Genomic DNA, 15,392 nt, shown 5'->3' on the forward strand with positions numbered 1-15,392 from the left:
GCAAAGTAATGGCCTCTGTTTTTTGGGATGCGCATGGAATAATTTTTATCGATTATCTTGAGAAGGGAAAAACCATCAACAGTGACTATTATATGGCGTTATTGGAGCGTTTGAAGATCGAAATCGCGACAAAACGGTCCCATATGAAGAAGAAAAAAGTGTTGTTCCACAAAAACAACGCACCGTGCCACAAGTCATTGCGAACGATGGCAAAAATTCATGAATTGGGCTTCGAATTGCTTCCCCACCCACCGTATTCTCCAGATCTGGCCCCCAGCGACTTTTTCTTGTTCTCAGACCTCAAATGGATGCTCGCAGGGGAAAAAATTGGCTGCAATGAAGAGGTGATCGCCGAAACTTCATTTTGAGGCAAAACCGAAGGAGTACTACCAAAATGGTATAAAAAAATTGGAAGGTCGTTATAATCGTTGTATCGCTTTTGAAGGGAATTATGTTGAATAATAAAAACGAATTTTGGGCCGTGGTGAAATTCTGAGTAGATTTAGCGATGTCCGTCCGTCCGTTTGTTCAAATCATGCTAACTTCCGAACGAAATAAGTGGTACATGTACCCAGCAAAGAAAGCGTCGCCAAAACAGAAATGGAAATGTTCTTTTTGGATCCGGAAGTGGTGTAAAATTGACGCAGAAGCGATGAATTTAACATGGGCTTGTCATAGGACGGAAGTCCTCCATTTCAACAGTCATTGCTCTGAATATGCATCACTTCTTTAGGTGTGATCCGAATTCAATGTTTTGGATGTAAATTAAAAAATTCTGTGATATTTTGTCAAATAAATAATTTTTATAATTTTTAATGGATTCTAACGCTTGACCTCAAATATTTTCAAAAATTCACAATTTTTCCAGCTTGGATTTAGCATTTTTGTCGACAAAATGTAAATGATTTGTACCATTTTATGAATTCTTACTCTGTTTTTAACCTATTTGAAACAAAAAAAAGTTAAAATTATCCATTAAAAGTATGAAAAAACCAAGTTATAAAAAATTTAATTAAAAGAACTTCCTGGGTAGTTAAAATAAAGAACATCATTGGAAGTGCATCTTCTGGAAGTGACTTTAAAGTTGTGCCTTTGGTAGAACTTCCAAATTTTTTTGCTGGGTAGTTGTTATTGATGTAGGTCGAATGATATTGCAAATAGGCCATATCGGACCACTTTTAGGTAAAGCCCCCATATACACCGACCCCCAGATTTGGCATTCGGAACCCCTTGGAAGAGCAAATGTTATCAGATGCGGTTGAAATTTGGTACGATGTGTTACTAAACTTGGTGGGCCTAATCATGTAAAAATTGGTCCATACCGGTCCATAATTTTGTATAGCACACACAAAAATATATTTTTTATCTTCAATCATGAAATTAATTGATCCAATTAATGTTTAATTGAAATGTCTTCAATCACAGAAATGATAGTTTCAATTAAAAAGTTAATTGAAAGTCAATTAAAAAATTAATTTATACTATTTTCTGTGATTGATATTTGTTTCAATTAATTTTTTTTGATTCAATTAAATTTTTAATAGAATATTTTTTTTAGAACTCAAGACTTTTTTTGGAAAGATTTTCATGAATTTTTTTCTGTGCACCCATATAAACCCATCCCCAGATTTCCTTGCCGGAGCTTCTTCGAATTGCAAATTTCATCCGATCCAGTTGAAATTTGGTACGTGATTTAAGTCTATGGTCTCTAGCAACCATGCCACAATTGGTCCATATCGGTCCATAACTATATATAGCCCCATATAAACCGATTCCCAGATTTGGTTTGCGGAGCCTCTTGGAGGTGCACATTTTATCCGATCCAGTGGAAATTTGGTACGTGATTTTAGTCTATGTCCTCTAATAGCCATGCAAAAATTGGTGCATATCGGTCCATAATGTTAGTTATATAGCCCCCATATAAACCGATCCCCAGATTCAATTATCAGAGCTTCCTCGAATTGAAAATTTCATCCGATCCAATTGAAATTTGGTACGTGATTTTAGTCTATATCCTCTAAAAGCCATGCCAAAATTGGTACATATCGGTTCATAATTTTGTATAGCCCCCATATAAACCGATCCCCAGATATGGTTTGCGCAACCTCTTGGAGGTGCACATTTCATCCGATCCAGTGGAAATTCGGTACGGGACTTTAGTCTATGGCCTCTAGCAACCATGCCAAAATTGGTCCATATCGGTCCATAATGTTATATAGCCCCCATATAAACCAATCCGCAGATTTGATTTCCGGAGCTTCCTCGAATTACAAATTTCATTCGATCCATTTGAAATTTGGTACGTCTATGGCCTGTAGCAACCATGCCAAAATTGGTCCATATTGGTCCATAATTATATATAGCCTCCATATAAATCTATCCCCAGATTTGGTTTGCGGAGCCTCTTGGCTCGGACTATACCAAAATTGATATAGGTGGACCTAAACTACGTCAAGACTTCAAATTTCGAATAAAACTTATGGTGCATAGCTGAAAAAATCAGGAGACCGGTTTTTATGGGGGCTATACTATAATATGGACCGATTCACATCTAATTTTTGGACCAAAAATACCTCCAGTTTTGCAATTTCAGGAAATTCACTTAAATGTTGCGATATCTAGATGCCCAACATATGAAGTCTATATGGGTCCTACACCAAAACATAGATCGACACCATATTGGATACACCTATTATTGGAACTAAAATATCTTCAGATTTCTAATTTCAGGCAAATTGGATAAAAATGTCGGTGCATAGATGGCCAAGAAATCAAATCGAAATATATCGGTCTGTATGGATGCCAATTTCCCAATTTCAGGCAAATCGAATAAAAAATGCGCTGTCTAGATGTTCAAGAAGGCAAACCGACTATATAAAAACTCGTCTCGTTTGCTGACAAAAATCTAATCAGTGCCGAATTTCGGCAAGATAACGTCATTATTGAGGTTGTTGCGGGATTACAAAAGGACAACGGGCAGATCTAGACTATATACATCCAGCTAAGAAATATGATCACTCCAAACATGTTTGAAGAGCATAATGTTACTTTTTCCCGAAGAACATGTAATACGTTTGTCGCAAGCATATTGTTTTTTGAGAAATTTTTTATCAGATTTGAAAAAAATTAATATTTCGATGGTTTAAAACTGAAATGGCCAACTTATTTTACCCCCATTCTAAGGTGTTGGCTATAAAAATAGCAAAAAAATAAAAATGTGCTAAGATAAAAAGTTCATACGGAAAATAATACAAAGCAGACCGAGTGAACAAAAAAGAGAAAAATATCTTAATGGATAAAATTAATGTTCACTAAAATGTATGCTAACTTCAACATTCCAATAATGTGACATCTTTAAAATAAAACTCAGCACTTTTTTAACCTAATAAAATGCAAAATAATTCGGGAAATTTGGCAACCCTAACGTTGCCAAACGTTGCACCCTAACGTTTTATCTCTTTCACTATCTTGTTGCAATTGCACTATTGATTTTTTTTTACTCTCTTATACTCTCTCAGTAATGAAGAGGGTATCAATCATAGAATATATATTATTACGATATTATCAGAGGGCAAATGAATTTATTTACAGTAGCCCTGACATATATAGAGCAGATTGCCTACGACTCGCCTTTAGTTGCAATTTGAAACTTTTAACGAAGTAATTTAAACCATGAAAATTCTTTTGAGTTTTGCAACCATCTTTGTGGTTGTTTCCTTATCGCTATCTTCGCCTCGCCCGATTGATCGTATTGTTGGAGGATTTGAAGTCGATATCAAAGATGTACCTTTTCAAGTATCCTTATACGGATCAGATCATTTTTGTGGAGGTTCCTTAATATCGAAACGTTTTGTTCTAACAGCTGCCCATTGCACTGAAGACAAAATATTACCTGAACCCCTTTTCGATATACGCATAGGATCAACTTACAGTGATAGAGGTGGTATTATGGTCCGCCCTATACGTGTCCTCCAACATCCTCTTTACAATAGGAATACTATCGATTACGATTTTGCTTTAGTGGAATTGGATGACTATGACATGAGTGATCTGTCCATTGAGATGCAATATGCCAAATTGCCCAAACAAAATGATATTGCTGATGGTACCATTTTAACTGCATCCGGTTGGGGCAATACAAAAAATCCCGATGCTGACAAAACACAATTGAGAGCCGTGAATCTACCTAAAGTTAATGAAGATGTTTGCAAAGTTGCCTATCCTCTGCTTACGGAACGCATGTTATGTGCTGGTTTTGCCGAGGGAGGCAAAGACTCTTGCCAAGGCGATTCTGGTGGTCCTTTGGCTCATAATGGTACTCTTGTGGGTGTGGTCTCTTGGGGCTCCGGTTGTGCTTTACCTGATTATCCTGGTGTTTATGCCCGTGTCTTCCAAATATTACCTTGGATTGCTAAAACCACAGGACTTGAATTGTAATTGCTAATGCAAGTTGATTATTAATCGCATGGATTAATCTAAAATGAATGTATAATAAATAATTGAATGCATTCAGTGTATTTTTGTGGAAGGGTTATGATAATAGTGTCGATAATTTGAAATTTGTGTTTGGGAGTTTCACCAATTGTTGGTGTGGGAAGTTTAAATGTGGATCATTTAGGTTTCAATTATAAACTATAATAAATCTATTAATAAATATATTATAGCCTAGGGTTGAGATTAGCCAATTACTAATGATGGAAGGAAGCAACAAACAAAGGAGAAATATGTGTGTGCAAGATGGTTAGGTTAGGTTAGGTTATGTGGCAGCCCGATGTATCAGGCTCACTTAGACTATTCAGTCCATTGTGATACCACATTGGTGAACTTCTCTCTTATCAATGAGTGCTGCCCGATTCCATGTTAAGCTCAATGACAAGGGACCTCCTTTTTATAGCCGAGTCCGAACGGCGTTCCACACTGCAGTGAAACCACTTAGAGAAGCTTTGAAACCCTCAGAAATGTCACCAGCATTACTGAGGTGGGATAATCCACCGCTGAAAAACTTTTTGGTGTTCGGTCGAAGCAGGAATCGAACCCACGACTTGTGTATGCAAGGCGGGCATGCTAACCATTGCACCACGGTGGCTCCCAAGATGGTGCAAGATGGTTGCATAGAAGGGCATTTTGGAACTACCGAACAAATTTTACAAAATTTTTTATCGAAATGAAATTTTTGCAAAATTTTCTACAGAAATAAAATTTTTACAAAATCTTTATAGGAATAAAATTTTAACAACATCTTCTATAGAAATAAAATTTTGACAAAATTTTCTATCGGAATAAAATTTTGACAAAATTTTCTACAGAAATAAAATTTTTACAAAATCTTTATAGAAAAGCAATTTTAACAAAATTTTCTATAGAAATAAAATTTTGACAAAATTTTCTATAGAAATACAATTTTGACAAAATTTTCTATAGAAATACAATTTTGGCAATTTTTTTTATAGAAATAAAATTTAGACAATTTTTTTATAGAAAAAAAATTTTGACAAAATTTTCTATAGAAATAAAATTTTGACAAAATTTTCGATCGAAATAAAATTTTGACAAAATTTTCTATAGAAATGAAATTTTGACAAAATTTTCTATCGAAATAAAATTTTGACAAAATTTTCTATAGAAATAAAATGTTGACAAAATTTTCTATAGAAATGAAATTTTGACAAAATTTTCTATATAAATAAAATTTTGACAAAATTTTCTATATAAATAAAATTTTAACAAAATTCTCTATAGAAATAAAATTTTAACAAAATTCTCTATAGAAATAAAATTTTGACAAAATTCTCTATAGAAATAAAATTTTGACAAAATTTTCTATAGAAATAAAATTTTGATACAATTTTCTATAGAAAAAAAAAATTGACAAAATGTTTTATAGAAATAAAATTTTGACAAAATGTTTTATAGAAATAAAATTTTCACAAAATTTTCTATAGAAATAAGATTTTGACAAAATTTTCTATAGAAATAAGATTTTGACAAAATTTTCTATAGAAATAAAATTTTGGCAAAATTTTCTAATTTCATATTGTTTAGACAGCTTACAAAATTTGGGAATATCGCTGGGACAAGTTTATATATATTGTTGATAAAATATATTTTTCATATTTGTAGAATTATTTATTCTGGAGTTATTCCATGAACCTGAAAGTAATCCCCCATGGTCGAAGGCATATACTAACATCACTCTTCAAATTTTAACCGGATCATAAGAAATTTGCTCTTCCAAGAGCCAATTATTGCCTAGTTGTTAGAACGCATATACTAACATCATGTACCACACGGAAGAAACTGTTTACGAGATATTAAAGATAACGCAACCTTAATTTTAGGATGCGCAATTTACTAAATGTTCAGGAAAAAATTCTTTAAAATACCGAAATTTTAGTTAAAATAAAGTTTATATATTATAAAGCACAAATTTTGGAAATTTGCGTTTCTTCGTTAACGACTGTATGTCTCTGAACTAATGCAAATTTTCCTTAAAGTAAAGAAACATATTTTTAATTTAAAGAAATCGTCCTTATCTTAAACCTAAATATTTTGAATCTTTAGGTTTAAGATAAAAACGCTTCAAATATAGTCTAAGACTTATTGTGAAGATTTAACATCTTTGGTTTAAAGGTTTTGTGTTGGGAACATTTTGTACTTTAAAGTATCCGTTATAATTTGAAATTTTTATTAATATACCGCGAAAAGAGAATGAAAATTCGATAAATGAAATTTCTATCCTAATTTAAATTTTATTGATCTTAGATTTAAAGCCAAAAAATGTCTTTATTTTAAAGAAGCCGCATCTTTGGCTCGGAATCAATATCAAAATCCTCAAGGGAAGGTCAAAATCTTTGGGTCCAAGCAAATTTTTTTTTTAATTGCACAATACAATATCATCTGACCTAGTTAGCGTAATTTCAACAGCTGGACGAACGGACATCACTAGATGGACTCAGAATTTCACCACGACCCAGATTATACAGAGTGGCTGATGTGTAATGCATCAATGTAAAGCACTATATTTTTTCATGTTTTTTTCTTTATTTTTCACAAGCAAAAATTTTGGAAATGAACGCAAAACTTTAAAATCAGTTTAGATTTGTTCGAATTACCTACCTTTGGCACAAATCACGGCCTTCAAATGGCCTACAAAGCCATCACAAGCTGTACGAAAGTGACTCTGAAATATTTTGTACCATTGAAGGAGAAGCACGGTCTTAAGATGATCGACACTTTGGTATTTTTAGTGCCAACTTTACCCTACAATATGCTCAGACGCTAAAGTACATAGATCTAGAGATATTGGTGGTCATTGTGCGGTAGAAAGCGAGAAATGACGGGTTTAAACCATTCTTGGTTGACGCGTATTGAGTACGTTGAAGCTGAGTTCTGTTGGAATACCCATGGCCTGTGGCCAAAATTTTTATCTGACCAGGGATTCAATACTGTCTTAAGGACATTTTCCCGCTAATATTCAGCATACATTTTAACTCCACGATCGATGAATACGAGCGGGGAGCGACCATCAGCCTTTACGGCGGCTCACACTATTGTCATTGTCGGAGTTTAAGTTTTGGTGTTCGATCGAAGATGTACATTTTCAACAGATCTCTTTGGCAAGTAAACTCGATCATTTTGTTCTGAAAGCCATTCTTATCGGAGAAAACCAAATTCGTAAACTGGCCATTTTCGGGTAAGCAATGTAACTGCCAGGATCTTACAAGTCTAAGGAAGTTTTCGTTTCGAAAAAAAGATGTTACCCTGGTGTTATACTAATAGCATTTTCTTTTCGTGTAAAAAATGCGCACTTTTTTTGCATTTTGCCCGGAAAATGTACATTTTAGGTTCTTTTCTAAAAAACAGGCAAAAGTGGGAAAAGGCTTCGAATTCTTTTGTGAAAATAGCGCCACGCATAGAGACAAAATGCGGGCATTTCCAGCACCGACAAACGAGAGTGCTGTGATTGCCCTGTTTCCTTCTTTGAATACTTTTCTGTCCGCTGAAATGACAGCATTTTTAGGTTGCTGGCAACATTAAAAAAAAAGTTTCAGAATTATTTCCAAAAAAGCCATTTGGAACCACTGTGTGGTGGAAGGTCAAAAAGTAAATTAAATTTTATTAACTGAATTGAATTTAACTCCTAATTTAATGATGCTTTAAATTACAATCTCTGGTGTATTTAAGTTTCAATGCGTATTTGCAAACAATGCGCAATAAAATTTTCTTGTACAAATATAATCAACCCTATTTTAAATAAAACAAACAACTAAAACTTTTTCATAAGGATTAATTTTTAAAAATAAAATATTCCACTGTGGTATTTTTCTATGTCAATGGTACTCCATTTAGACCAATGAAAAAACTAAATAAGCACTAGACACTTGAAAAAATCGAATAAATAGATCGTAAATTCAAAACTTCTATAGTTAAGATGATGTAACCTAATGGAAAGTTATTTACAGATAAGAATGAAAGGTCCGCAAATTATGGATAAGTACTCATAACAGCAATACTTTTTGGCGTCTTTAAATGTTTTGAGAAGTTTTGTTTTTACTCTACAAAGATGTAGAGTAAAAACAAAACCATTTCGTAAAAATAAGTTTTACAGAATTTAAAAAATGCAATTCCACTAAATACCTTTCATTTTTCATTTTGCATAAAAATACATAACGAACTGAGTTCACCTCATGTAATCCCTCTGTGTCACTCTTTCTCTCTCTCTCTCTATTGCTCTCTGAAAATGTTCTTACTTTCCCAGTAACAACCAGGGATGGAAAATGCAGTACTACAGTACTTTTTTGAATACTTTTTCACCCTGTTCACTACCGTAGTACCACCGCGAATGATGTAGACAGTTTTGAGCCGATATCAGATTTATGGTACAATAGTTTTGACAAAATATTTGAAGAAAGTCTTTAACAAACTTATTTGCTAATAGTCTTTTACAAATTTGCCAAAACAGACAAGTTCATACAGGAAGAAAATTCGATTTTGTAAAAGCCATAGTAAAAAAAACTATTTTCTTGAATTTCAAGAATGTTTTAGTCGAAAAAAGCATGAGATTCTATACTACGCTTCCACGCGAACACTTTCTAGATAAGAAGTTATCGATCGCGTACTAAAATAATGCGAACCATCACAGTCACGGACGAGACTTAAAACAAAAAAAAATTATTTCATTCAAAAAGTTTTGTCACAATTTTATTTCTACAAACAATTTTTACAAAATTAAAAGTTTATTTTTATTGCGGTTGAAATTTTTTGTTAAAATTTTATTTCTATAGAAAATTTTGTCAAAATTTTATTTCTATAGAAAATTTTTGCAAACTTTTATTTATATAGAAAATGTTTGCAAAATTTTATTTCTATAGAAAATGTTTCCAACATTTTATTTCTATAGAAAATTTTTGCAAAATTTTATTTCTATAGAAAATTTTTGCAAACTTTTATTTCTATAGACAATTTTTCCAAAATGTTATTTCTATAGAAAATTTTGTCAAAATTTTATTTCTATAGAAAATTTTTGCAAACTTTTATTTCTATAGACAATTTTTGCAAAATTTTATTTCTATAGAAAATTTTGTCAAAATTTTATTTCTAACATATAGTAAATGTTGACAAATTTTATTTCTATTTTCTATAGAACAAATTTTATTTCTATAGAACATTTTTGCAAACTTTTATTTCTATAGAAAATTTTTGCAAAATTTTATTTCTATAGAAAATTTTTACAAAATTTTATTTCTATAGAAAATTATCGCAAAATTTTATTTCTATAGAAAATTATCACAAAATTTTATTTCTGTATAAAATTTTTACCTAATTTTATTTATATAAAAAATTTTTGCAAAATTTTATTTTTATAGAAAATTTTTGCAAAATTTTATTTTTATAGAAAATTTTGTCAAAATTGTATTTCTATTGAAAATTTTTCCAACATTTTATTTCTATAGAAAATTTTGTCAAAATTTTATTTCTAAGAACATTTTTGCAAACTTTTATTCCTATAGAAAATTTTTGCAAAATTTTATTTCTATAGAAAATTTTTGCAAAATTTTATTTCTATAGAAAATTTTTGCAAAATATTATTTCTATAGAAAATTTTTGTAATATTTTATTTCTTTAGAAAATTTTTGCAAAATTTTATTTATTTAGAAAATTTTTGCAAAATTTTATTTCTATAGACAATTTTTGGAAAATTTTATTTCTATAGAAAATTTTGTCAAAATTTTATTTCTATAGAAAATTTTTGCAAACTTTTATTTCTACAATTTTTCCAAAATTTTATTTCTATAAAAAATTTTGTCAAACTTTTATTTCTATAGAAAACTTTTGCAAACTTTTATTTCTATAGAATATTTTATCAAAATTTTATTTCTATAAAAAATTTTTCAAACTTTTATTTCTATAGAAAATTTTTCAAAATTTTTTTTCTATAGAAAATTTTTGCAAACTTTTATTTCTATAGAAAATTTTTGCAAACTTTTATTTCTAAAGAAAATTTTTGCAATCTTTTATTTCTATAGACAATTTTTCCAAATTTTATTTCTATAGAAAATTTTTGCAAAATTTTATTTTTATAGAAAATTTTTGCAAACTTTTATTTCTATAAAAAATTTTTCAAACTTTTATTTCTATAGAAAATTTTTCAAAATTTTTTTTCTATAGAAAATTTTTGCAAACTTTTATTTCTATAGAAAGTGTTTGCAAACTTTTATTTCTATAGAAAATTTTTGCAATCTTTTATTTCTATAGACAATTTATGCAAAATTTTATTTCTATAGAAAAATTTACCAAATTTTTTTTTCTTCTATAGAAAATTTTGTCAACTTTTTTTTCTATAGAAAATTATCGCAAAATTTTATTTCTATAGAAAATTATCGCAAAATTTTATTTCTATAGAAAATTATCGCAAAATTTTATTTCTATATAAAATTTTTACAAAATTGTCTTCCTCTAAAATTTTTTTGCATAATTTTTTATCTATACAACAATTTTTTAAAGTTTATTTCTGTACAAAATTTTGGCAAAGTTTTATTTTTATAGAAAATTTTGTTAAAATTTTATTTCCATAGAAATTTTTGTCCAAATTTTAGTTCTACAGAAAATTTTGTCAAAATTTTATTTTTATAGAAATTAAAAAAAAAAACTAGCCATTGGACGTTGATGTTCGTCATCAAATTTAAAAAATAATAATTTTTTGGACCAAAATGGCAACCCTGCGCATACACCCTATCTTTCTTACAACATTGTTTTTCAGCAAAAAAAAAAAAATGATAGGGTAACTATATTCGATTATTCCCCTATATAATGCCAATTCAGTGGAGTACTCCATCATTAGTTTTATAAAAAACATTTTCGGCGGAAAAACTTTGAAATACTGGAAATAATGCTAGTTTTACTGGCATTTCTATATCTCCTACCGGTAGATTGCTCTTCAGCCCATATACCCCGTATAGACGATCGTATTGTAGGAGGATCTGTGATTGATATTAAGGATATGCCTTATCTGGTATCTCTTCAAGGTCAATATCATTTTTGTGGTGGATCCTTAATAGCCAAACATTATGTTCTAACGGCTGCTCACTGTACCAAAGGCCATCAAGATTTTAAGCCTCTATTTAAGGTACGCATCGGTTCATCCAATTCCCACGAAGGTGGTTTATTGGTGAATCCATTACGCATCCATCAACACCCTCAATTTGATGACTTTACTCTTGATTATGATTATTCCCTATTGGAATTGGAGGATTACGATTTGAAGGCATTATCATATGAAATGAGTTATGCCAAAATGCCTCGAAGTAATGAGGTGGTAGATGATACCTTCTTAACCGTATCAGGTTGGGGTAGTACTTTGAATCCCTATGATAACTCATATCTATTGAGAGCTGTTGATGTCCAAACAGTTAATGAGAATGTTTGCAAGGAAGCCTATCGTAATCGTATTACGGAACGTATGTTATGTGCTGGTTCGGATGAAGGAGGAAAGGATTCTTGTCATGGTGATTCTGGAGGTCCTTTAGTTTACAATGGTTCTCTGGTCGGTGTGGTATCTTGGGGTACTGGTTGTGCTATACCCGAACTTCCTGGGGTCTATGCTCGTGTCTATCAGGCTTTACCATGGATTGCTGAGATCACTGGACTTAGGTTGTAATGATCGTATGAATTTACTAGTTACTTTATAAAAAAAAGAAATAAATTGATTAAAAATTCTAAAAATATAGGATTTTGTAGTGATAGAGAATGGAAGTTTGAATTTAGGAATTTACTTTGGGTAGCTATGCATTCTTATGTGTTTAATACTTCGTTCATACTATGATCAAAAGCATGCTTCTTCGAGATTTATAAGCCATTCACATTAGAAATCTATAAAAAGTGGATTTGTAATTCCCTTTTTATAAGACAAATGACAGTTGAGATCTAGGTCAAGTGGATTTTTGGAAGTGTAATGTAAATTTCATTGCGGTGAAAGCGCTTAGAGAAGCTTTGAAACACTCAGAAATGTAACCAGCATTACTGAGTGGGGATAATTCACCGCCGAAAAACTTTTTGGTGTTCGTTCGAAACTGAGGTTGAAACCACGATCCTATGTTTGAAAGGCGGGCATGCTAACCATTGCATCTTGGTGGCTCAGATTAATGCGAAATATCATCAATATCTTCAAGAGAGCGTCTGCGGGAAAATGTCATCCATATTTTTATCTTTATTTTATATACTATTATGCAAACACTTGTTCTTCTTGTATCACAAATATGAGGTATTTTGTCCCTTGAAGAGCTACTATTGAACAGATTTTAAAGAGATCTAATTTCAAATATCTCTGGATAATTCAACAAATATACACCTCGTATTAATGATAAGAACTCGTGCCACTTGAAACTAATATATAGGTTTGAAAAGACTATCCACACACTTTCGTTTAATGATAACAATTGACGGTAATATCTTTTTATACCCTCCACCATAGGATGGGTGGTGTATTAACTTTGTCATTCCGTTTGTAACACATCGAAATATTGCTCTAAGACGCCATAAAGTATATATATTCTGGGTCGTGGTGAAATTCTGAGTCGATCTAAGAATGTCCGTCCGTCCGTCTGTTGAAATCACGCTAACCATCCAAAATTTTATCCATATCGGTCCATAATTATATATAGTCCCATATAAACCGATCCCCAGATTTGAAATGGGAAGCCTCTTGGAGGAATAAAATTCATCCGATCTGGTTAAAATTTGGTATGTGGTTTTATTATATGGTCTTTAACAATCATGCAAAAATTCATATCGGTCCATAATTATATATTCCCCATATAAACCGATCCCTACATTTGACCTCCGGAACCTCTTGGAGGAATAAAATTCATCCGATCCGGTTGAAATTTGGTACGTGGTCTTAGTATTTAGTCTTCAAAAACTATGCAAAAATTCGTCCATATTGGTCCAATTATATATAGCCCCCATATAAACGGATCCCCAGATTTGACCTCCGGAGCCTCTTGGAGGAGCAAAGTTCATCCGATTCGCTTGAAATTTAGTACATTGTGCTAGTATATGGCCGCTAACAACCATGCCAAAATTGGTCCATATCGGTCTATAGTTATATATAGCCCCCAGATAAACCTATCCCCAATCATACAAAAATTGGGCTATATTGGTTCGTAATTGTATATAGCCCCCTTATATTTCATATTTCACTTCGGCTCTCTAATTTCAACTCGGCTCTCTAATTACCGCGCAAACCTTCATATCTGTTGGTAATTATTTGTACACTTCCCTATATACCATATACCGGGTCAAGAACTGAATTATATACGTATTGAATCTATTTTTTGGTTGTCAAATATATACCACGTATGGACTAACTTACAATTTAAACGACGATGTTAAGAAGTTTTGAGATACCTTGCCATCGGTAAGTTTTACCACAACAGTCTTTAGTAGAAGTTTCTACTCACTCCACGGTGGAGGGTACATAAGATTCGGCCTGGCCGAACTTACGGCCGTATGTACTTGTTTTTTTGTTTTTCTTTTAAGTTGCTCAACGTTAACCCTTTCACTGCCGATGTCCACTTAGAAGCACATTCGAAAAAGACACCAAATTCTATTTTCCCACTTAGTTTCGATTTATTTCTCGATGTTATTTTAAAGTAGAGACTTTAATCTAAATAAGCTATAAATATTGTCCATATTGGTGAGGTCTAAAATACATTTTTATAAACTTCTTTAAAAATAAACAAAAAATACGAAAATTTAAGACAATTTTTCTACTGTATGTTTCTAGTAAATGGACATTTATACAACTAAACTAAAGGTGCTACTTTTTCGGGTTCTTTTTTGTATTTTTTTCTCACACTTTGGAAGACATTATAGGCCAAATAGCCCTTATTTTCGTAAGGTCATTTGGTCACAATTCAAGAATCAAGTTTTCAGAACAAGCTCTTGAAGTGATTGAGATAGATTTTCAAAATGACAATTTTTATTCTACATGCTTTTCAGAACAAGTTCTTGAAGTAATTGAGGTAGGTTTTCAAAATGACAATTTTTGTTCTACATGCTGTTAGTACAAGTAAAAACAGAAGAAAAATAAAAGTTTTTAACATTAGGTTTATTTCGGTAGTGAAAGGGTTAATACCTTAGTTTAGTGTAACTTATGTAGGGGTTGTATATAGGGTTGCAATGTTTTACAAAAAATAAACTGTTTCAGATGACCAATTAAAAAGTTCGAAAAGTAGATTTTGTGATTTTTAAGATTTTTAACCGGTTGTCAATACAACTCAATACATGATATATTTTTGGATACTTTTCCCTATTCAAATCTTCCGCAATATTGGCTAAAATTGAAATATAATGACCAAAAATAGGAAACACCCATGTTGCAATCATTGCACATAACTACAACTATCACTATAAAGTACTCTATCTCTCAGACTCTCATTCTATCTGTTAGTTTTTGCTTTGAATTGATTGTCACTCAAAAGTACTCTGTCTCTCCCTCTCATTCTCTCTCTGTTAATTGTTGCTTTTAATTGATTGCCATTCAGTAGAGAGTATTGAAAATAGGTAACCCGGACATTAAATCATACCAGAGCAATATAAAAACATTGATATCTAGTCACTGGTCATTAGTTGCGATTGCGAAATACTACAAATTAGTTTTGAAGAATGAAATTTCTATTAACCTCTTCAGTATTTCTTTTGGTGACTGCCTATTGCTTGGCATCTTTAAATCATCTGGATGGTCGTATTGTTGGTGGTTTTGAGGCTGATATTAAGAACATACCTTTTCAAGTATCCCTACAAGATGGCCAGCACTTTTGCGGAGGATCCTTAATAAACAAACGTTTTGTTCTTACCGCGGCTCACTGCACCACTAAACACCAATCAAATAA

General features: G+C 31.6%; 2 protein-coding genes across 2 annotated transcripts; both read left to right on the forward strand.

Moving 5' to 3' along the window:
• The first annotated feature begins 3,619 nt into the window (after window positions 1-3,619).
• Window positions 3,620-4,508, forward strand: LOC142240954 (trypsin-3-like). The gene has a single exon (XM_075312699.1). It carries the CDS (start codon window positions 3,673-3,675, stop codon window positions 4,435-4,437), a length of 765 nt encoding a protein of 254 aa, XP_075168814.1. The 5' UTR covers window positions 3,620-3,672; the 3' UTR covers window positions 4,438-4,508.
• Window positions 4,509-11,330: 6,822 nt separating this feature from the next.
• On the forward strand, window positions 11,331-12,222 carry LOC142240953 (trypsin-4-like). The gene has a single exon (XM_075312698.1). It carries the CDS (start codon window positions 11,390-11,392, stop codon window positions 12,155-12,157), a length of 768 nt encoding a protein of 255 aa, XP_075168813.1. The 5' UTR covers window positions 11,331-11,389; the 3' UTR covers window positions 12,158-12,222.
• The last annotated feature ends 3,170 nt before the right edge of the window (window positions 12,223-15,392 follow it).

This window comes from Haematobia irritans, chromosome 5 (genome assembly GCF_050003625.1).
Source record: "Haematobia irritans isolate KBUSLIRL chromosome 5, ASM5000362v1, whole genome shotgun sequence".
In the NCBI taxonomy this organism is placed as follows: Eukaryota; Metazoa; Arthropoda; class Insecta; order Diptera; family Muscidae; genus Haematobia; species Haematobia irritans.